This window comes from Trichomycterus rosablanca, chromosome 24 (assembly GCF_030014385.1).
Source record: "Trichomycterus rosablanca isolate fTriRos1 chromosome 24, fTriRos1.hap1, whole genome shotgun sequence".
Lineage (NCBI taxonomy): Eukaryota > Metazoa > Chordata > Actinopteri > Siluriformes > Trichomycteridae > Trichomycterus > Trichomycterus rosablanca.
In genome coordinates, this window is record NC_086011.1 from 9982507 (window position 1) to 10007439 (window position 24933).

The window sequence follows — 24933 nt, forward strand, 5'->3', positions numbered from 1 at the left end:
CCCCCCAAAAAACATGTGGCTAAGTACTGGGTATGGGAACACTTCAACGGACCCCCCAAAAAAACATGTGGCTAAGTACTGGGTATGGGAACACCCCAACAGACCCCCCAAAAAACATGTGGCTAAGTACTGGGTATGGGAACACTTCAACAGACCCCCCCAAAAAACATGTGGCTAAGTACTGGGTATGGGAACACCCCAACAGACCCCCCAAAAAACATGTGGCTAAGTACTGGGTATGGGAACACTTCAACGGACCCCCCAAAAAAACATGTGGCTAAGTACTGGGTATGGGAACACTTCAACAGACCCCCCAAAAAAACATGTGGCTAAGTACTGGGTATGGGAACACTTCAACAGACCCCCCAAAAAAACATGTGGCTAAGTACTGGGTATGGGAACACTTCAACAGAACCCCCCCAAAAAACATGTGGCTAAGTACTGGGTATGGGAACACTTCAACAGACCCCCCAAAAAAACATGTGGCTAAGTACTGGGTATGGGAACACTTCAACAGACCCCCCAAAAAAACATGTGGCTAAGTACTGGGTATGGGAACACCCCAACAGACCCCCCAAAAAACATGTGGCTAAGTACTGGGTATGGGAACACTTCAACGGACCCCCCAAAAAAACATGTGGCTAAGTACTGGGTATGGGAACACTTCAACAGACCCCCCAAAAAAACATGTGGCTAAGTACTGGGTATGGGAACACTTCAACAGACCCCCCAAAAAAACATGTGGCTAAGTACTGGGTATGGGAACACTTCAACAGAACCCCCCAAAAAAACATGTGGCTAAGTACTGGGTATGGGAACACTTCAACAGACCCCCCAAAAAAACATGTGGCTAAGTACTGGGTATGGGAACACTTCAACAGAACCCCCAAAAAAACATGTGGCTAAGTACTGGGTATGGGAACACCCCAACAGACCCCCCAAAAAAACATGTGGCTAAGTACTGGGTATGGGAACACTTCAACAGAACCCCCCAAAAAACATGTGGCTAAGTACTGGGTATGGGAACACCCCAACAGACCCCCCAAAAAAACATGTGGCTAAGTACTGGGTATGGGAACACTTCAACGGACCCCCCAAAAAAACATGTGGCTAAGTACTGGGTATGGGAACACTTCAACAGAACCCCCCAAAAAACATGTGGCTAAGTACTGGGTATGGGAACACTTCAACAGACCCCCCCAAAAAACATGTGGCTAAGTACTGGGTATGGGAACACCCCAACAGACCCCCCAAAAAAACATGTGGCTAAGTACTGGGTATGGGAACACTTCAACAGAACCCCCCAAAAAACATGTGGCTAAGTACTGGGTATGGGAACACTTCAACGGACCCCCCGAAAAAACATGTGGCTAAGTACTGGGTATGGGAACACCCCAACAGACCCCCCCAAAAAACATGTGGCTAAGTACTGGGTATGGGAACACCCCAACAGACCCCCCAAAAAAACATGTGGCTAAGTACTGGGTATGGGAACACCCCAACAGACCCCCCCAAAAACATGTGGCTAAGTACTGGGTATGGGAACACTTCAACGGACCCCCCCAAAAAACATGTGGCTAAGTACTGGGTATGGGAACACCCCAACAGACCCCCCCAAAAAACATGTGGCTAAGTACTGGGTATGGGAACACTTCAACGGACCCCCCCAAAAAACATGTGGCTAAGTACTGGGTATGGGAACACTTCAACGGACCCCCCCAAAAAACATGTGGCTAAGTACTGGGTATGGGAACACTTCAACAGACCCCCCCAAAAAACATGTGGCTAAGTACTGGGTATGGGAACACCCCAACAGACCCCCCCAAAAAACATGTGGCTAAGTACTGGGTATGGGAACACTTCAACGGACCCCCCCAAAAAACATGTGGCTAAGTACTGGGTATGGGAACACTTCAACGGACCCCCCCAAAAAACATGTGGCTAAGTACTGGGTATGGGAACACCCCAACAGACCCCCCCAAAAAACATGTGGCTAAGTACTGGGTATGGGAACACTTCAACGGACCCCCCCAAAAAACATGTGGCTAAGTACTGGGTATGGGAACACTTCAACGGACCCCCCAAAAAAACATGTGGCTAAGTACTGGGTATGGGAACACTTCAACAGACCCCCCCAAAAAACATGTGGCTAAGTACTGGGTATGGGAACACCCCAACAGACCCCCCCAAAAAACATGTGGCTAAGTACTGGGTATGGGAACACCCCAACAGACCCCCCCAAAAAACATGTGGCTAAGTACTGGGTATGGGAACACTTCAACGGACCCCCCCAAAAAACATGTGGCTAAGTACTGGGTATGGGAACACTTCAACAGACCCCCCCAAAAAACATGTGGCTAAGTACTGGGTATGGGAACACTTCAACAGACCCCCCCAAAAAACATGTGGCTAAGTACTGGGTATGGGAACACTTCAACAGACCCCCCCAAAAAACATGTGGCTAAGTACTGGGTATGGGAACACTTCAACAGACCCCCCCAAAAAACATGTGGCTAAGTACTGGGTATGGGAACACCCCAACAGACCCCCCCAAAAAACATGTGGCTAAGTACTGGGTATGGGAACACTTCAACGGACCCCCCCAAAAAACATGTGGCTAAGTACTGGGTATGGGAACACTTCAACAGACCCCCCCAAAAAACATGTGGCTAAGTACTGGGTATGGGAACACTTCAACAGACCCCCCCAAAAAACATGTGGCTAAGTACTGGGTATGGGAACACCCCAACAGACCCCCCAAAAAACATGTGGCTAAGTACTGGGTATGGGAACACTTCAACAGACCCCCCCAAAAAACATGTGGCTAAGTACTGGGTATGGGAACACCCCAACAGACCCCCCCAAAAAACATGTGGCTAAGTACTGGGTATGGGAACACCCCAACAGACCCCCCCAAAAAACATGTGGCTAAGTACTGGGTATGGGAACACTTCAACGGACCCCCCCAAAAAACATGTGGCTAAGTACTGGGTATGGGAACACTTCAACAGACCCCCCCAAAAAACATGTGGCTAAGTACTGGGTATGGGAACACTTCAACAGAACCCCCCAAAAAAACATGTGGCTAAGTACTGGGTATGGGAACACTTCAACAGACCCCCCAAAAAAACATGTGGCTAAGTACTGGGTATGGGAACACTTCAACAGAACCCCCAAAAAAACATGTGGCTAAGTACTGGGTATGGGAACACCCCAACAGACCCCCCAAAAAAACATGTGGCTAAGTACTGGGTATGGGAACACTTCAACAGAACCCCCCAAAAAACATGTGGCTAAGTACTGGGTATGGGAACACCCCAACAGACCCCCCAAAAAAACATGTGGCTAAGTACTGGGTATGGGAACACTTCAACGGACCCCCCAAAAAAACATGTGGCTAAGTACTGGGTATGGGAACACTTCAACAGAACCCCCCAAAAAACATGTGGCTAAGTACTGGGTATGGGAACACTTCAACAGACCCCCCCAAAAAACATGTGGCTAAGTACTGGGTATGGGAACACCCCAACAGACCCCCCAAAAAAACATGTGGCTAAGTACTGGGTATGGGAACACTTCAACAGAACCCCCCAAAAAACATGTGGCTAAGTACTGGGTATGGGAACACTTCAACGGACCCCCCGAAAAAACATGTGGCTAAGTACTGGGTATGGGAACACCCCAACAGACCCCCCCAAAAAACATGTGGCTAAGTACTGGGTATGGGAACACCCCAACAGACCCCCCAAAAAAACATGTGGCTAAGTACTGGGTATGGGAACACCCCAACAGACCCCCCCAAAAACATGTGGCTAAGTACTGGGTATGGGAACACTTCAACGGACCCCCCCAAAAAACATGTGGCTAAGTACTGGGTATGGGAACACCCCAACAGACCCCCCCAAAAAACATGTGGCTAAGTACTGGGTATGGGAACACTTCAACGGACCCCCCCAAAAAACATGTGGCTAAGTACTGGGTATGGGAACACTTCAACGGACCCCCCCAAAAAACATGTGGCTAAGTACTGGGTATGGGAACACTTCAACAGACCCCCCCAAAAAACATGTGGCTAAGTACTGGGTATGGGAACACCCCAACAGACCCCCCCAAAAAACATGTGGCTAAGTACTGGGTATGGGAACACTTCAACGGACCCCCCCAAAAAACATGTGGCTAAGTACTGGGTATGGGAACACTTCAACGGACCCCCCCAAAAAACATGTGGCTAAGTACTGGGTATGGGAACACCCCAACAGACCCCCCCAAAAAACATGTGGCTAAGTACTGGGTATGGGAACACTTCAACGGACCCCCCCAAAAAACATGTGGCTAAGTACTGGGTATGGGAACACTTCAACGGACCCCCCAAAAAAACATGTGGCTAAGTACTGGGTATGGGAACACTTCAACAGACCCCCCCAAAAAACATGTGGCTAAGTACTGGGTATGGGAACACCCCAACAGACCCCCCCAAAAAACATGTGGCTAAGTACTGGGTATGGGAACACCCCAACAGACCCCCCCAAAAAACATGTGGCTAAGTACTGGGTATGGGAACACTTCAACGGACCCCCCCAAAAAACATGTGGCTAAGTACTGGGTATGGGAACACTTCAACAGACCCCCCCAAAAAACATGTGGCTAAGTACTGGGTATGGGAACACTTCAACAGACCCCCCCAAAAAACATGTGGCTAAGTACTGGGTATGGGAACACTTCAACAGACCCCCCCAAAAAACATGTGGCTAAGTACTGGGTATGGGAACACTTCAACAGACCCCCCCAAAAAACATGTGGCTAAGTACTGGGTATGGGAACACCCCAACAGACCCCCCCAAAAAACATGTGGCTAAGTACTGGGTATGGGAACACTTCAACGGACCCCCCCAAAAAACATGTGGCTAAGTACTGGGTATGGGAACACTTCAACAGACCCCCCCAAAAAACATGTGGCTAAGTACTGGGTATGGGAACACTTCAACAGACCCCCCCAAAAAACATGTGGCTAAGTACTGGGTATGGGAACACCCCAACAGACCCCCCAAAAAACATGTGGCTAAGTACTGGGTATGGGAACACTTCAACAGACCCCCCCAAAAAACATGTGGCTAAGTACTGGGTATGGGAACACCCCAACAGACCCCCCCAAAAAACATGTGGCTAAGTACTGGGTATGGGAACACCCCAACAGACCCCCCCAAAAAACATGTGGCTAAGTACTGGGTATGGGAACACTTCAACGGACCCCCCCAAAAAACATGTGGCTAAGTACTGGGTATGGGAACACTTCAACAGACCCCCCCAAAAAACATGTGGCTAAGTACTGGGTATGGGAACACTTCAACAGACCCCCCCAAAAAACATGTGGCTAAGTACTGGGTATGGGAACACTTCAACAGACCCCCCCAAAAAACATGTGGCTAAGTACTGGGTATGGGAACACTTCAACAGACCCCCCCAAAAAACATGTGGCTAAGTACTGGGTATGGGAACACCCCAACAGACCCCCCCAAAAAACATGTGGCTAAGTACTGGGTATGGGAACACTTCAACGGACCCCCCCAAAAAACATGTGGCTAAGTACTGGGTATGGGAACACTTCAACAGACCCCCCCAAAAAACATGTGGCTAAGTACTGGGTATGGGAACACTTCAACAGACCCCCCCAAAAAACATGTGGCTAAGTACTGGGTATGGGAACACCCCAACAGACCCCCCAAAAAACATGTGGCTAAGTACTGGGTATGGGAACACTTCAACAGACCGCCCCAAAAAACATGTGGCTAACTCCTGGGTATGGAAACACCCCAACAGACCCAAAAACATGTGACTAACTCCTGGGTATGGAAACACCCCAACAGACCCCAAATCATGTGACTAACTCCTGGGTTTAGAAACGCCCCAACAGACCCCAAATCATGTGACTAACTCCTGGGTATGGAAACACCCCAACAGACCCAAAAACATGTGACTAACTCCTGGGTATGGAAACACCCCAACAGACCCCAAATCATGTGACTAACTCCTGGGTATGGAAACACCCCAACAGACCCAAAAAGCATGTGGCCTTTTTTTGGGGGTTTTGGGTCCTTTCAAACTAGGGAGAGAAAAAACAGTGTGTAAATGACAAGGGTCATTTAGGGTGACTTTAAAAACAGACATTGTTTGTTTAATGAGACTGAAGGGCAGATATTAATCTGATACGCAGTTTGCACCATGTCTGTCTAAAACAAGCTTATTTCTTCAATGTCTTACTTGCCACAATAAACGTGCCAGTTTGGAATTTCATCCCAACCTTGGCAGTAGACTGTAAGTCTACTTTTTACTGTAAGTCTTTGTCAGTTTTTAGCTTCTTTAATTCTTTATGGTACATACTACAGCTTTAATAATGGCTGGCTCACAACTTACATGTGTGTATGTAAATTAGTTCTCTGTATTTAGGGTCGTGGTGAACCATTGTCTCAAAATACTGAATCGTATTGTATATTGTACCTTTTGTTTCTTTATCTGTGTCCCTTTGCAGTGAAAGTGCTCGTATCGAGTGCAGTAACTCAGCACACAAGATTTCTATGGTGAACATGAAGCTGCTTTCCTGCCTGAACACAGAAGAGACACTGGAAGCATTGTGAGAATTTATTAAACAATTATTACATTTTTATCATGAACAGTGTTGTGAAAAACATTTTGCATCTGTTACTGTGATTTTGGATGGTAATTCTTTAACAATAATATTACACTGAAGGTGCTAGCACACCAGAGCTGAGATCTCAAAGTCGAATCGGCAGGCTGGGCATCTACACGGACAATGATTGGCTCGTCCTTCAGGGTTGGATGCCAGAGAGGATTCCTCACAACTAATGTAATTACTCCTTCATCAGAGGCGTAGGATAATGGGGATCGGTGCATAACTCTCCGTGAGCGAGACTGAGCCACATATGAACTCGTCTCGTGCAGGTGAAAAGATGCAGTCGGCTACTTTCACACTTGTCGGAGGGGGCGTGTGTTAGTCACGGCCCTTCTCAGAGTGGAAGTCAGCAGCAGTAGAAAGGAAGCGAAATGCAATCATGCAATTGGACATGACTGCATTGGGAGGAAAACTTGAATAGAACACAACATGCCCCCTTGGGTACTTGAATGTAATTGAACACTTCCAGGATTACGTTCAGTCGGGTTCCTCAAATATAAATCACACTCATTTTATCATTAAATTCAAGCGTTTACTTCACCACTGATGACCCATTCATCCCACAGGGGTTGAGCTTAGGGCTCTGCGCAACTTGAGTTCCTTTACATCAAACTCATCATACATACAGATTTCAAGCAGCTATTAGCAATAGGCATGGCTAAAAAAACCTGAGCTTAATGATAAGAATGGGTGTCCAGATACTTTTGTGACATACTGAGAAGGATGCGAGGGAATATGATGGTCAAACTGCCACTGCTAAGCTACAATTGATAAAAGCCTCGGCCCTTGAGAACAAGTGCATCCAAAAAACTGCTGAAAATCTCATTGAGGAAGATGATGATCACTGAGCAACTGTACAAGATGGCCAGAAGAGGAAAGGAGCTACTGAACCATGTTTCGTTGGGCATGTGACAATGCACACACATTACAAAAGTAAGGATTTAGAAGACGAGGAAGACCAAGAATAAGCTGGATTGCATTATCAGGGGCTAGTCTACAAGTGACAAAAGAAAAGAGGGCACTGGAGAAAGCTGACCCATCTGTGCAGCCAACCATCACAAAGTAATGATGGCGTAGTGACTTGACATGATGGGTTAAAAAGTCTAAATGGTATATATACACCGATCAGCCATAGCATTAAAACCTACTTGTTTCTACACTCACTGTCCATTTGATCAACTTTTCCATTTACCATATAGAAGCACTTTGTATTTCTACAATTACTGACTGTAGTCCATCTGTTCCTCTGCATGCTTTGTTAGCCCTCTTTCATTCATTCCACCACAGAGTGTTATTACTTGGGTGGTGGATCATTCTTAGCACTGCAGTGACACTGACATGGTGGTGGTGTGTTAGTGTGTGTTGTGCTGGTATGAGTGGATCAGACACATCAATGCTGATGGAGTTTTTAAACACCTCACTGTCACTGCTGGACTGAGAATAGTCCACCAACCAAAAACATCCAGCCAACAGCTCCCTGTGGGCAGTGTCCTGTGACCACTGATGAGGGTCTAGAAGATGACCAACTCAAACAGCAGCAATAGATGAGCGATCGTCTTTGACTTTACATCTACAAGGTGGACCAACTAGGTGTTGGTGTGTCTAATAGAGTGGACAGTGAGTGGACACGGTATTTAAAAACTCCAGCAGCGCTGCTGTGTCTGATCCACTCATACCAGCACAACACACACTAACACACCACCACCATGTCAGTATCACTGCAGGGCTGAGAATGATCCACCACCCAAATAATACCTGCTCTGTGGTGGTCCTGTGGGGGTCCTGACCATTGAAGAATAGCGTGAAAGCAGGCTAAAAAAGTGTGTAGAAAAACAGATGCTTCTATATGGTAAGTGGAGCTGATAAAATGGACAGTGAGTGTAGAAACAAGGAGGTGGTTTTAATGTTATGGCTGATCAGTGTAGATTAGTGGTTTCTGTAGAAGTGTGTATTGAGCTTGGTCCTTTTCTTTCTCAGCAGAGGCCAGTTTCCACGTGACTATCAGCATCCACCTGACAACATGCAGAAGCTCAGACGGGTAAGAACCTTGCTGTCTGTAATAAAAGCATAGATCAGGGGTGTCAAACTCATTTTCACCGAGGGCCACATCAGCATTATTGTGGCCCTCAAAGGGCCGATTGTAACGTATCCTGCTGTGATTGCAGTCACATTGCTGTTTTTGTTGGAGGCTAAATTCTGCATTTATATTGTTCTACTTTACCACAGACACGGCCTCATAACACAAGAGACGCACCGGTTTCTCTTCCTGAAGCACAAACTTGTTTTCACTTTCATTACATTTCCTCCTTATGCTTAATTTTCTTAATTATCTTCTTGTACATTTTAGGATCATGTGTAAATATGTGTAACATCATCTACTGGCAGGCTGTGTCACTTTGCAGGTCACAAAATCAGCCTGCATTTTGAAAGATGCAGTTTATTTAGGATTTTACAATGTGTTTTTAAGACAATCATTCTGCCCTCACTACATTTACATTTTACATTTTCAGCATTTAGCAGACGCTTTTATCCAAAGCAACTTACACAGTGAGCGGAACACAATTAGCAATTGAGGGTTAAGTGCCTTGCTCAGGGACCCAACAGTGGCAACTTGGTGGTGGCGGGGCTTGAACCGGCAACCTTCTGTTTACTAGTCCAGTACCTTAACCACTGAGCTATCACTGGCCACTGGTCACTAATAGTTTATCCCCCTTTCTCAGCTAGACAGACAGACAGACAGACAGACAGACAGACAGCTCCCTTCAGAATACAGTCGGTTTATTTGCTCCCCAGCTATCAAAATGAAGTAAAAATACAAACAATAAAAACAATAAAGAACTTAATACAGTAAAAGCACACAGCTGTAGTCAAGTGTTACATCTGGTACAATATGAGATTTAACCAAACGTAAAATAAGGAGTTAAAATTGTGTGTAAAAATACTAATTGCTATAGTAACGTAACAACAGTATATAATTACGGTAAATTTGTAACTAAAACACTGTGATATACTCACTAAACATTTACTAACAACTGAGAATATAAACGCCACTACTTACAGACAATGCTTGGGTATTATATTGCAATATAATTATTTGTATTTATTTATTATTGTTTACATTACTGACTACGCTACCCTGCATTCTTTTGGCGTAAAAGTCACATGGCTTCTTAGCGAAGGTTAAAGTTAGTTGCCATGTCACGTTGTCTCTTAAAGGCGCAGGAGCGCATTAAATTATAAGCGCGTCTCTGTAACGTCTCTGTGAGTTTTAAGTGAAGTGAATATCTTTTTTTTTTGGGTCCACAAGTGGTTTATGTGCAATATTGTTCTGCCCTGGGGTCAAATTCTGATGAATTGGCCAGTTATTTTTAGTGTAATATGATTCTTCTTATGACTGTCCCAATTGCAAATGAAGCAGCAATACTTGGTATATCTGAGCTGCAATCCAAGAAGCAGTGCCACTCTAAATCTCCAGCTGTTTCAGTTGTAGTTGCTGTACTTGATGTGTTTCAACAACAGTTCCATGTTCTGTTATGTTTCCTTCATGTGTAAAGCATACCAACAGGTACTGAAGGATAGACATTGTCACTGTATAACAAGACAGCCTTGAGGCATGAATCAATAAAATGGTACGTGATAGGAAAAATTTGAGGTGATTTTTGTTATCAGCAGCTCAAAATACCTAAGACACACCCAAAAGTGTTCAAGAAACAAAATCTCTGTTGACCAGTGTTATTGCAGGAATCTAGCTAAGTATAAGGCCTGGATACCAACTCATGTGTCATTTTATTCCAAAGGTCATATGGGGTTGATGTCAGGGTTCTCTTTATGGACCTTGTTTTGTGCACAGGGCCACAGTCATGCTTAAACGTTAGCCTGAACTCGGTCACTATCAGCCGTGTCCACATAATTTTCGCTACTTCGTATAGATTTATAGGGAAACAAAAATATATTAGGATTGTCTGTGGACACTTTTTTTCTTAGATCCAGGAGAGTCTTCCAGTCTATGGCAGCAGCATCGGAGAGTTCCAGAGTAAATTTCAGCATCTGCATATAGAGCTGGCCAAACATTCAGAGACGCTGTCTCAGGACAAGAGGTACTAAAAGTAAAAGTCATCACAGGTCTTATAGAACTTAATTTAGAGCTACAAGTTCTAAATAAATTAAAAATAAATAATTATTATTAATATTACACTTGGTGCAGCATAGCCAAGATGGAGGTGCTTTTGGGAAAGATTGTGGCTGTGCATCAGCAGTATCGGAAAGATCGGCAAATCGGCAGTGAGTAAATATTTTGAATATAGTATATACACCGATTAGGAATAACATAATGACCACCTTCCTAATATTGCGTTGGTCCCCCTTTTGCTGCCAAAACAGCCCTGACCAGACTCCACTAGACCCCTAAAAGATGTGCTGTGGTATCTGCCACCAAGATGTTAGCAGCAGATCCTTTAACTTCTGTAAGTTGTGAGGTGGGGTCTCCATGGATCAGACTTGTTTGTCCAGAACATCCCACAGATGCTCGATTGGATTGAGATCTGGGGAATTTGGAGGCCAAGTCAACACCTCAAACTCGTTGTTAAGCTTCTCAAACCATTCCTGAAGCATTTTTGCTTTGTGGCAGGGTGCATTATCCTGCTGAAAGAGGCCACAGGATCAGGGAATACCGTTTCCATGAAAGGGTGTACATGGTCTGCAACAATGCTTAGGTAGGTGGTACGTGTCAAAGTAACATCCACGTGGATGGCAGGACCCAAGGTTTCCCAGCAGAACATTGCCCAAAGCATCACACTGCCTGCGCAGACTTCTTCCCATAGTGCATCCGGGTGCCAGGTGTTCCCCAAGTAAGCGACGCACACGCACCCGGCCATCCACGTGATGTAAAAGAAAATGTGACTCATCAAACCAGGCCACCTTCTTCCATTGCTCCGTGGTCCAGTTCAGATGCTCACGTGCCCATTGTTGGCACCTTCTGCGGTGGACAGGGGTCAGCATGGGCACCCTGACTGGTCTGCGGCTATGCAGAGCCATACACAACAAACTGCAATGCACTGTGTATCCTGACACCTTTCTATCAGAACCAGCATTAACTTCTTCAGCAATTTGAGCTACAGTAGCTCGTCTGCTGGGTTGGATCACACGGGCCAGCCTTCGTTCCCCACGTGCATCAATGAGCCTTGGCCGGCCATGACCCTGTCGCCGGTTTACCACTGTTCCTTCCTTGGACCACTTTTGATAGATACTGATCACTGCAGACTGGGAACACCCCACAAGAGCTGCAGTTCTAGCCATCACAATTTGGACTCGATCAAATCCTTACGCTCGCCCATTTTCCCTGCTTCTAACTCATCAACTTTGAGGATAAAATTTTCACTTGCTGCCTAATATATCCCACCCACTAACAGGTGCCGTGATGAAGAGATAATCAGTGTTATTCACTTCACCTGTCAGTGGTCATAATGTTACGCCTGGTCGGTGTATATATACATATATATATTCTGATTTTCAACTAGATCATAGATCAGGTTAATTGTTGCTCATTTGTTTCTACAGAGCTCAACTACAACAACGAACAGATTCACAAATTTGAAAAGTGAGTAGTTGATCCCCAGGTCTATAAGTGATTCCTTTGAGAATGCTGGTGTCTTGGTAGGTAAATGAGTGTTTGTTGTTTTTCTCATTGGCAGGATTAATCTGTCGGTTTACATTAAGAAGGTGAAGGCTCTGTTTCGTGATGACTGCCTGCAGAAGTATCAGGAGGTCCTGGCTGCAGTAGTGAGCTGGAGCAGGTAGTTTACAAAAACAGCATTCAAACACTTCCATGGTTCAAAAGTAGGGATGTAACGATACACTCTACCCACGATGTGATGCGATTCACGATACTGGGTTCACTATACGATTTTTTCCCAATTTTTTAAACTGAAATTGAAGACAAATTATGACAAAGTTTCCTTTTATTATTTCTCTTAAAAAATAAAATAAAATGCTGTATTTGTGCTTATCTTTTATTTAGCTAAATAATGAATGCCCTTTTATTTCTGAGCTAGGTACAAAATGAAAACCCACGAATCTGGCAACCAGGCATATAGCGCCAGTGACGTCAACCAGGCGAGGTGTATAGCGCCAGTGCCCTCTGCTGTTTAAAGTGAATGTTGATTCATTTTACATGTCAAATCGATTTAAATCGTGGAATTTTTGAATCGGTTATTAACTGTCTTGTGGTGCATCGTTACATCCCTATTCAAAAGTCTAAAGCCATAGAGTGAAGCAGCAATATAGGAACTAAAAAAGCTGTAATATTTAGGTGTTCCATTTTATTCACATTTATTTCAATGCATTTTTCCCAAGTTTCCTTCAAATGTAGTCATATCCAATTACCAGAACAAATTTCACTTCATTTACTGCTGCCAACCTCCACTAATGACCGAAGAGGCAGTGACTAACGCATGCCCCCTCTGACATGTGTGTGGTAGTCGACCGCTTCTTTTCACTTGCTCAAGGAGGATTCATATGGAGATCCATATCTCCATTATCCTCCGTCTCTTCAAGGGCGCCATTAATATCCCAGCAGAGGCCGTAATTGCAGCAGTTATGAGGAATCAATGGTTAACATATGCTCTTTGACAATTCGAGCCACAGTAGCTCTTCTGTTGGTTCCGTTTTACTTAATGTCTTTACTTTCCTAGTCATTGTGCAAATGAATGCAATTTCCGTAACAAGAAGGTACCAGTTAAAAGCTTCAACTGATACGTTTTGTTTTCATTGCAAAACAAAAGCGCGTGATAAATTACGGCACAGCGGCCAAAATCCAAAACACAGCAAAAAAATCATAACCACTGCTTACCTTAGCTTATGTTCTTCCAGATGCTATTAAATTTATAACCGTGTGTCCTATTAGGAATATAATCCGTTATTTTGTAAATGTGCTTATAATTAAAAACCTCAAAAATTTTTCCCGGTTGTGAAGTAAAACAAGAACTCGTTAGAAAGCCAATCGAGCGTTTCATTAACACGTCATCTGTGTGACGCAAACTGAATAAATGCAAATAACAGCATTTCTTACTAACAATTAAAATCAGAAGCTCTGATTGGTTCAGCAAGCGGTCTTTCAACCATTAGCGCCAATTCTGTAGGAGCGTTCCATTCACCCCGGTTGTTCCTGTGAAGTGCACTACGTAGGGTATTCTACCATTTTATGATGCGTCACAGAAGAGGCTGTGTCCCAAATCAAAATATGTGCGGACATGCATGTATTAACATTGATTACATTACATGTGATAATTATATATAATTGTCTCACATAACTAATGTTAACACATGCTGATGCTAGGGACTCTTGTTGTTTACGAGTCATTTTTTGCGAGTCATGAGTCGAGTGTGAAGTTGCTGTGTGTGCGACTTATGTGCGACTCGGGTACTCCCCATGACTGCCTGTGAGCACCCCTTGCTGTTTTGCCCGTATTGCTCACAGCCCTACTTCAATGCTTATATGACCTGAAGTGAACTGATCTTACTAAAATTAGTGTTAACAATAATTCATTATCAAATAATATGTTAAGTAAACAAGGATGTTATTTACCTGCTGTTGTATTTTGATAAAATAGATTTGTTGTAACTCACACTTTAAATTCTAGAGTTTGCAATTCATTTATTAAATATAATACATAATTAATCTGTAATACATAGTAATAACTGTGGTTTGTGGTTTTCACAGTGAACTGTACGAAATGCAGGCAAAGTTAGAACACATGAACGGTTTGTTCTTGCAGCTGATCAGAGATCTGCAACTGTGTGAGAGCCTTCAGACCAAGGTCAGATTATACAACTGTCTGTCTCTCTTTACTTTCTTTCTTCCTAAATAAGTCCATTAAAACAGTACGTACAGTAAATCTAGAAGTAAAGTACCTTATATCTGGCAAATAAACAGACACTGCGAATGCTGAGGCGCATAGTGTGCAGAGGTCGCCAACTTTCTGCAGAGTCAATCGCTACACACCTCCAAACTTCATGTGGCCTTCAGATTATCAAGAACGGTGTGTAGAGAGCTTCATGGGATGGGTTTCCACGGCCGAGCAATGCAAAGCGTCGGATGCAGTGGTGTAAAGCACGCCGCCACTGGACTCTAGAGCAGTGGAGACGTGTTCTCTGGAGTGACGAATCACGCTTCTCCGTCTGGCAATCCGATGGACGAGTCTGGGTTTGGCGGTTGCCAGGAGAACGGTACTTGTCTGACTGCATTGTGCCGAGTGTGAAGTTTGGTGGAGGGGGGATTATGGTGTGGGGTTGTTCTTCAGGAGTTGGGCTCGGCCCCTTAGTTCCAGTGAAAGGAACTCTTAATGCTTCAGCATACCAAGAGATTTTGGACAATTTCATGCTCCCAATTTTGTAGGAACAGTTTAGGGATGGCCCCTTCCTGTTCCAACATGACTGCGCACCAGTGCACAAAGCAAGGTCTGTAAAGACATGGATGAGCGAGTTTGGTGTGGAAGAACTTGACTGGCCTGCACAGAGTCCTGACCTCAACCCGATAGAACACCTTCGAGATGAATTAGAGCGGAGACTGTGAGTCAGGCCTTCTCATCCAACATCAGGGTCTGACCTCACAAATGCACTTCTGGAAGAATGGTCAAAAATTCCCATAAACACACTCCTAAACCTTGTGGAAAGCCTTTCCAGAAGCGTTGAAGCTGTTATAGCAGCAAAAAGTGGGCCGACATCATATTAAACCCTATGGATTAAGAATGGGACGTCACTCAAGTTCATATGCGTGTGAAGGCAGACGAGCGAATACTTTTGGCAATATAGTGTAGGTAATTAGCTTAGGCTTTTTGTACCCTTGCTCTTTACACACTGAAACACACTCCAGATACTAGATAATATTATGCACTGTAGAGGGAGAAATGTGCTAATCCCTTCCAATCTTTCTGTGAGGTACATTGTTTTTAAACAGTTTAATCATTTTCCTCACACATTTGTTGACAAACTGGAGATCCTCTGATCATCTTTGCTCCTCAAAGCCTTTTCGTGAATACTGCTTTTGTACCAAATCACGATTACAATAACTTGTAACCTGTCTAAAATTACATCATTATTTTGTTTTATTTAGCTCACTGCTAGACCTAAATTGCCCCATCCCAACTTTTTTAACAAATACATGCAGTATCTTGGGTTCACTCTATGCAGTGCAATAAAAGTCAAAGTAAATGTACAAAGCGCTGCTTTTTTAAATTTGCATTTTCCATACTGTCCCAACTTTTTCTGATTTGGGGTTGTACATATTGGTGTGCTTCAGTACATTATTGTGTAAAGGCTGTCAGTAAAAAATTTCAGAGGCTATTATTGAACCTTCACCAATGTAAACTGATTAAAACACCTCCAGTCTCTGCTTTGCAGGTCTTGGACAGAGTGTTGACCACAGCTCTTCCAAAAACATCTGGAGCAGAGGCTGTCGAAGAACTGAAGAATAGAGACCACATGATCTTGAGGTGGGTTCTTAAAATAAAAGCCGTCGTTCTATACCGTGTATGATTGCAGCCTCTTGTAGCCGGAAAAATACCCAGTTTCTCCTGGAAGTTTTATAAACTGTATGTGAAAAAGTATGTGGACATCTGGGAACGAGCTTGTTAGACATGCATGTGCAGTAATATGGGGTAATATGTATTTATGGGCCTTAATTGGTGGACAATTGGGGCCAAGTTGGATACAAATATAAACTTATTTTGCAATGGTATGCTGTTAAAACTCTTGTTTTTGGGCGTCCACATACTTTTACTGGATCTATGATCATATTTTCTCTTGTAGGATGAAGAGACTGAGGGAAGAGATGGAAACAGTGGCTAAAGAGCTTCAGAATAACAACAGTATAATAGAAAGGTATGGACATAATAGCACTCCACATCTGTTTTATGAATATGATACACCATGTGGCCAAAAGGTAGTGGACACTCCTTTAATTATTGATTTGATGTGTGTTTTTGAATTGGAATGTTGATTGGACATTGAAGCCTGTCTAAATAGGATGTTTAACTAGCAGGTGTCCACATACTTTTAATCATATACACTGATCAGCCATAACACTAAAACCACCTCCTTGTTTTTACACTCACTGTCCATTTTATCAGCTCCACTTACCATATAGAAGCACTCTGTAGTTCTACAATTACTGGCTGTAGTCCATCTGTTTCTCTACATGCTTTTTTTAGCCTGTTTTCACAATGTTCTTCAATGGTCAGGACCCCCCCAGGACCACCACAGAGCAGGTATTATTTGGGTGGTGGATCATTCTCAGCACAGACATGGATGGTGGTGTGTTAGTGTGTGTTGTGCTGGTATGAGTGGATCAGACACAGCAGCGCTGCTGGAGTTTTTAAATACCATGTCCACTCACTGTCCACTCTATTAGACACTCCTACCTAGTTGGTCCACCTTGTAGATGTAAAGTCAGAGACGATCGCTCATCTATTGCTGGTGTTTGAGTCGGTCATCTTCTAGACCTTCATCAGTGGGCACAGGCTGCTGTTGGCTGGATATATTTGGTTGGTGGACTTTTCTCAGTCGAGCAGTGACAGTGAGGTGTTTAAATACTCCAGCAGCGCTGCTGTGTCTTATCCATTCATACCAGCACAACACACACTAACACACCACTATCATGTCAGTGTCACTGCAGTGCTGAGAATGATCCACCACCTAAATAATACCTGCTCTGTAGTGGTCCTGGGAGAGTCCTGATTATTAAAGAACAGCATGAAAGGGGGCTAACAAAGCATGCAGAGAAACAGATGGACTACAGTCAGTAATTGTAGAACTACAAAGATGACTTTTGAGATGACTTTCTAACATGTGCTTTCATATATTTCCAGTTTTAAAGTGTTTAACTCTACGCTGGTCATGGAGGCCGATTTACCAACTCCAAATGGATCATAAGGATCTTCAAGTACCCCGCCTAATTTCTGACCTAAAGAACTTCAAATCAGACCTGGGCTGGGTAAACAGAAACGTAGGAATGTAGAAGACAACGAAAGTTCAAACCTTAGGGCTCCTGTTACATGCTGTTCTGAAAAACAGGTTCCTTGCATCTGTCTTGAGTCTCCAAAGTTGCTTATGGAGGAACCACTGGAACTTTGCACATCTACAAGAGGTCGCTGATTATTCCATCCTGATCACTGATCAACTAGTGACTATAAACCAATGATCAAAGCAAACTACCATAGACTTGATAAGGGTTCATAAAGTCTTTTGGATCAATGCTCATGTATCTTACAGAAAGGCGAAGATTTGTGTTTTAGTTTTTGTATTTTGTTTATGCATTTTCTCCCTTTTAGCACGTCCAATTGCCCGATTGCGTCATGCTTCCTCTCCACCAATGCCGATCCCTGCTCTGATTGAGGAGAACGAACCTAACCCACGCCCTGTCCGACACGTGGGCAGCAGCCGTATGCATTTTGTCACCTACACTTGACGAGTGCAATGCGGATCAGCACTGTGTACGAAGAGACGCACCCTGACAGCACTCTTTTCCCGTCTCTGTGCAGGCACCATCAATCAGCCAGCAGAGGTCGTAATTGCATTAGTTATGAGAAAGTCCCTATTCCGGCTTAATACCACACCCCTATCTGAACAACAGGCCAATCGTTGTTTATGTGGTTGCTCAGCCCAGCCGACAGGCAGAGCTGAGATTCGATACGATGTATTCGAGATCCCAGCTCTGGTGTTCCAGCGTGTGTTTTTATCGCTGCGCCACCACATTTTCTGCAAATGTGAATGTATAGTTACGTTAAATTTAATGTACTGTGAAAAAAAAAGTACTAGCAGGTATTACAGCTTGCAGTTGCTTTTTTGGGATGGCATGGTGGCTCGGTGGGTAGCACTGTCGCCTCACAGCAAGAAGGTCCTGGGTTTGGTTCCCAGGTGGAGCGGTCTGGGTCCTTTCTGTGAGGAGTTTGCATGTTTTTCCTGTGTCTTCATGGGTTTCCTCTCAGTGCTCCGAAGACAAAGCCCCCCCAGGTATAAGTGTGTGTGTGTTTGCCCTGTGATGGACTGGCAACCTGTCCAGGGTGTTTCCTACCTTTCGCCCAGTAAATCGGACCCACTGCGTCCTTTGAGTTTTTGAGTCCATTGAATTTTTTCCCCCAATTTAGGCCCCATTCCTGATTGAGGAGAGCTAACACACACACCCCTGACTGCTGACTGCTTATTACTTACATATGGAGATTCGTATTCTTCAAGGAGAGTCAAGCATTGATCTCCGTTATCCCCAGTCTCTGTGCAGGTGCCATCGATCAGCCAGCAGAGGTTGTGATTGCAGCAGTTATGAGGAATCCCCTCTGGCCCTCCCACCCATGGACGAGCCAATGTCCGTATAGGCACCCAGCTGGCTGGTAGCAGAGCTGAGATTCTAACTCTAACTGATGGGCTAGTGGTATATTCTTCTACCAAGCGTCCTTACTTTACAGATTCCTTCACAACCTTAAAGTAACTCATGAAAATACATTAGCCTTGAAGCAAAATACATTATGAAGTTTGTTACTATTCATGGTGCCTACTGGTTTGCTTTAATCTTGCCTTTAAATATATGTACATAAGTGTATTTTAGTATATAATAAATGTGATGTCTTGGATACAACCATAATATCTATGATGGGGTTCTTTCATGGATCCTGATTATCCAGATTGTACCTAGATACATACACTGATCAGCCATAACATTAAAACCACCTCCTTGTTTCTACACTCACTGTCCATTTTATCAGCTCCACTTACCACATACCACCGCACTTTGTAGTTCTACAATTACTGACTGTAGTCCAGCAGGGACAGTGAGGTGTTTAAAAACTTCAGTAGCGCTGCTGTGTCTCATCCACTTATACCAGCACAACACACACTAACACACCACCACCATGTCAGTGTCACTGCAGTGCTGAGAATGATCCACCACCTAAATAATACCTGCTCTGTAGTGGTCCTGGGAGAGTCCTGACCATTGAAGAACAGGGTGAAAGAGGGCTAACAAAGCATGCAGAGAAACAGATGAATAACAGTCAGTAATTGTAGAACTACAAATTGCTTCTATATGGTAAGTGGAGCTAATAAAATGCACAGTGAATTTTATACCTTTTTCTATGTGGGGAAGTTAATCCCCCTGGCTTACTTTGTCTATAGTAGGGGTGGACAGTCCTGGTCCTAGGGGTCAAAACCAGGCGCAGCCAGATGAGCCTTCATGATACATAGTTAGGTCTATAAATACCAAATGGCATTATGGTTAGATGTGCAGGAACTCCATTGACTAAATGGGTACGTCTGCACAGAAACAAAACCCCGTGAAAAGCCTTTTCAAAAGAGAAGCTGTCATTGCCAGGGGGAGGGGTGCCCATATGGTGACCCATTAATGCCCACTGTTTTGTAATAAAATGTTTTTACTTTAGCTGAGTTCATGTTAACTGCCTACCTCAAATAACTAGACATTTTGATTGTGTTCTACCCCACTGGTAAGATGCTTGGATTGCAGGAATTTGCCAAGGTAAAATACATGTCCTGCCACATCAGCACTTCTACTGGGCAGCTCAGACACATGCTGTATTAAAAATTAATGGCTTTGTTAAGTTAGGCCTTACAGTGTGCTAATTATTGAACAGCCATGCAGAACGAGAACTCCTGGGCGTTAAATCTGCAGCACATATTGATCTATCTTTGATAAATTACTCTGCAGTACCATCCTGGTTCTGGTTTATTGGTCATTTGGTCCACAAAGAGGGAGCACCGATTTGTAGAGAACTGGAAACGGCAATATGTGCTGTGCACCTATGGTTGCAGGACAGGGATTAGAAAACCATTCTGATGTTTTGGTTTAAATGGTTCTCAGTTTAGAACAGTATAAACTGTTCATCAGTATAGTTCCTGCATCCGCCTGAAGAAGTAAGATCCACCACTTATTGACATTGTACTGCGTATAACTAAAATATGTAGCACATTGGTAATAAACCTGATTTCAATAAATAAATATTGTTATAGGTTGGAAAGATTTCATGAATGATGGAGCAGCCATGTTAAAGATTTAGGAAGTTTATTAAATAACACATCACAACATCCCTCTCAGTACAATTTGTTTGATTTTTTTGCTAGTGGAAAACCAGCCTAGCAATTGGCAGGTACACTTGGCAGGTGTCGGTGCACTCTTAATGCCAGTCGTAAGCCCAGATAACAATAAGGAGATTTGTGTCAGGACGGGCATCTGGTGTGAAAACTGCCAAATTATGTATGAAAACCCCTGAATAGTTTCTGAACTCCTGGGTTCGAGGCTCGGTGTTGCCACCGGTCGGCTGGGCGCCATCTGGCGGGCATAATTGGCAGAGCCTGCAGCAGATACAAATTGGCCACCGTATCTGCAGGGTGGGGACCGGACTATTTGTGGGTGGGTGGGTCTTCATACGCTGTGTAAGGACCCTGTTTGGCAGAAGTGACACCCAGACGAGAAAAGGAGGGCTGTACACGTGTAAAGAAGGCGTGGGCAGCGGCGTGCTCTCCTTGGATGCAAATCTGGAGTCTGTCAGCAGCGGAAGACAAATTGGATGTGCTAAATCGGGATGAAAAATGGGGAGAAAAATGCATGAAAAAGAAAACCCCTGAATATGCGAGCTAAAAAAGCAGAAAGTTGCAGGATGGCCTGAAAACAGCAGGAACAACAGTTGCAATAAAATTTTTTGCTATAGTGATCTGTGAATTTTGCAGTGTGCAAATTACATACACCTATGTATGAAAATGTTATGACTACTCATCTAATATGTTGTCATCTAAAGGAGTCCTGTGCTATCAGGTACCAGGACATTACCAGCAGGACATTTAACTTCTTTAGGTACCAGCAGGACTTTAACTGGTGGTGGACCTGAGGAGGGACAAGGCACCGGTGACCCCTGTGTCCATCAGGGGGGTCAGTGTGGATATTGTGGAGGATTACTGTAACGCTTATGTGGGCTAGACAGACAGGAGGGACGGACACAAATGCAGAGATGAATGAAAACAGAGGATTTATTAATAGACAAAGACAAAACAAAGGAATACAAACAAACCTACAGGGCTAACGGAAACTATGCTAATAGGACTAAAGAAACAAACGGGGCTACACAGGCTAACCGGGCAAAACAGGCTAACGGGGCTAAACAGGCTAACGGGGCTAAACAGGCTAACGGGGCTAAACAGGCTAAACAGACTAAACAGGTTAAACAGACTAAACAGACAGGCTAAACAAAGACTAAACAGATGAAACAGACTAAACAGGTTAAACAGACTAAACAGGTTAAACAGACTAAACAGACAGGCTAAACAAAGACTAAACAGACGAAACAGACTAAACAGGTTAAACAGACTAAACAGACTAACAGGGCTAAACTAAATGCTAACTAAACTAAACATACAAAGACTAAGCTAAACAGGAACTAAACAGGACAGAACAGGGACTAACAGAGCTAAAGCTAATATACAAAAGGCTAACACAGAGATAACACACAAAGGGCTAACAAACTGAGAAAAAGGCTAAATAGGAGCAGACAGAGCAGACAGACAGAGTTACCATGAAACAAATCCAATAATCCCCAACCAGCCATTCCCAGCTCCTCTCTTAAATACCCTGCAGCTGGGGCTAATTAGTTCAGGTAACCAATCATGAGAAGGGAGCTGGCTGGAGACACAGGAGAGGAGGCGTGGCACACTGGAGCACAGGAGCTCCAGAGCACACAGAGGCTCACAGTGTGACAGTAGCCCTCCCTGTAGGCACGACTCCTGGCGTGCCCAAAAACAAAACAAAAAATTCAAAAAGGAGGTCCTGGACCCTGAGGGGCAAATTTAAAGTCATTTAATATGCCTTGCGGTAGGCATGATAGGAGACCAGAAGCGCTGTCGGGGAGCGCCGACGAGAGTTCAAAAGCGCCGTCGGATGGCGCCAACGTGGGAACAGAAGTACCATCGGGGGGCGCCAACACGGAAACAGAAGCGCCATCTGGGGGCGTCATCTCGGAAACAGGAGCGCCATCTGGGAGTGCCGACGAGGAAACAGGAGCGCCGTCGGTGGGTGCCGATGAGGAAACAGAAGCACCTTCGAAGGACACCAACTCTGGAACAGGAGCGCCATCAGGGGGCGCCAACTCAGGAACAGGAGTGCCGTCGGAGGACACCAACTCAGGAACAGAAGTGCCGTCGGAGGACACCAACTCTGGAACAGGAGTGCCATCGGAGGGCACCAATTCGGGAACAGAAGCGCCATCGGGGGGCGCCAACTCGGAAACAGAAACCAGCTGCGTGGAGCCTGGCGAAGAGGCTTCGGGAGTCAGCTGCGTGGAGCCTGGCGAAGAGGCTTTGGGAGTCAGCTGCGTGGAGCCTGGCGAAGAGGCTTCGGGAGTCAGCTGCGTGGAGCCTGGCGAAGAGGCTTCGGGAGTCAGCTGCGTGGAGCCTGGCGAAGAGGCTTTGGGAGTCAGCTGCGTGGAGCCTGGCGAAGAGGCTTCGGGAGTCAGCTGCGTGGAGCCTGGCGAAGAGGCTTCGGGAGTCAGCTGCGTGGAGCCTGGCGAAGAGGCTTCCGGAGTCAGCTGCGAGGACCCTTGAGAAGAAGCATCCGGAGTCAGCTGCGTGGACCCTTGAGAAGAAGCATCCGGAGTCAGCTGCGTGGACCCTTGAGAAGAGGCGTCCGAAGTCAGCTGCGTGGACCCTTGAGAAGAGGCGTCCGGAGTCAGCTGCGTGGACCCTTGAGAAGAGGCGTCCGAAGTCAGCTGCGTGGACCCTTGAGAAGAGGCGTCCGGAGTCAGCTGCGTGGACCCTTGAGAAGAGGCGTCCGGAGTCAGCTGCGTGGACCCTTGAGAAGAGGCGTCCGGAGTCAGCTGCGTGGACCCTTGAGAAGAGGCGTCCGGAGTCAGCTGCGTGGACCCTTGAGAAGAGGCGTCCGGAGTCAGCTGCAAAAACACTGGAGAAACGTCATTAATCAGCTGCACAAATCCTTGAGAATCTCCTTGATTCAGCTGTGAGGACCCTGGAGAGGTGTCCGAAGTCAATTGTGAAAACACTGGAGAAACGTCATTAATCAGCTGCACAAATCCTTGAGAATCTGCTTGATTCAGCTGCGAAGACCCTGGAGAGGCACCCGAAGTCAGCTGCGAAAACACTGGAGAAACATCACTCAGCTGAGAAAACACTGGAGAAACATCGCTCAGCTGCGAGGACACTGGGGAGGCGTCCGAAATCAGCTGCTTGGACCCTGAATATGCGTCAAAAGTCAGCTGTTTGGACCCTGGAGAAACTGGACTCAGCTGCGAAAACACTGGAGAGGTGTCCGAAATCAGCTGCTTGGACCCTGGATATGCGTCAGAAGTCAGCTGTTTGGACCCTGGAGAAACTGGACTCAGCTGCGAAAACACTGGAGAGGCGTCCGAAATCAGCTGCTTGGACCCTGGATATGCGTCAGAAGTCAGCTGTTTGGACCCTGGAGAAACTGGACTCATCTGAACCTGAGTACACGGGACTGGAGCCGGCGAACCAACAGAAGGACCGCCGGAGCCCTTGGGGTCGAAACCGGAAACAGGACCTAAATAATTTTGGCTGGCTCCTAACGTGGACTTGGGACAGTCACGAGCTTTATAAGCGGGCACTGGCTCCTGGACCACATCCGCAGTGGGCACTGGGGAAAATTTAACCTCCCCAGTGGGCACTGGATGCCAGGTATAAGCTGCAGTGGGCACTTTGCTACATGAAAATTTGGTTCTCATGAGGCCCTCAAAATCCTTCACCGAGTTCAGCACAACTCCCCTGTCAGACCAAAGCTGCTTAGCCCACTCATGAGCAGCACCCCTCAGTCTAGACATCATAAATCGTACCTTGTCGATTTCAGTTGGCTGGGGGTCCAGAAGGTTCTGCAGGTAGAGCTGGCTCTGTAGAAGGAAGCCTTCAACACTATGGTTGCTTCCATCATAAGGAGCCGGCCTACTAAGCGGGAAGACCAGAGGAAACCTCATAGAGCCAAAGTCTGGGAAAACGTGAACAAGCAACATCTCGCTGTGTCCTAATTGGGGGATTATTCTGTAACGCTTATGTGGGCTAGACAGACAGGAGGGACGGACACAAATGCAGAGATGAATGAAAACAGAGGATTTATTAATAGACAAAGACAAAACAAAGGAATACAAACAAACCTACAGGGCTAACGGAAACTATGCTAATAGGACTAAAGAAACAAACGGGGCTACACAGGCTAACGGGGCAAAACAGGC

General features: G+C 45.2%; 1 protein-coding gene across 3 annotated transcripts in view; it reads left to right on the forward strand.

Moving 5' to 3' along the window:
- ikbke (inhibitor of nuclear factor kappa B kinase subunit epsilon) overlaps positions 1 to 19303 on the forward strand; it is a 36857-nt gene extending 17554 nt beyond the window's left edge. For 2 of the 3 annotated variants that reach the window (XM_062986188.1, XM_062986187.1), the window contains exons 13-22: positions 6527 to 6628; positions 8666 to 8726; positions 10673 to 10785; positions 10893 to 10969; positions 12245 to 12284; positions 12379 to 12480; positions 14406 to 14502; positions 16085 to 16176; positions 16493 to 16564; positions 17551 to 19303. In XM_062986188.1, the coding sequence (XP_062842258.1) occupies positions 6527 to 6628; positions 8666 to 8726; positions 10673 to 10785; positions 10893 to 10969; positions 12245 to 12284; positions 12379 to 12480; positions 14406 to 14502; positions 16085 to 16176; positions 16493 to 16564; positions 17551 to 17614 (820 nt within the window). In that variant the 3' untranslated portion in view covers positions 17615 to 19303. The remainder of the gene's footprint in view (positions 1 to 6526; positions 6629 to 8665; positions 8727 to 10672; positions 10786 to 10892; positions 10970 to 12244; positions 12285 to 12378; positions 12481 to 14405; positions 14503 to 16084; positions 16177 to 16492; positions 16565 to 17550) is intronic. The other variant, XM_062986189.1, reaches the window with a different exon arrangement.
- Positions 19304 to 24933: the final 5630 nt, after the last annotated feature.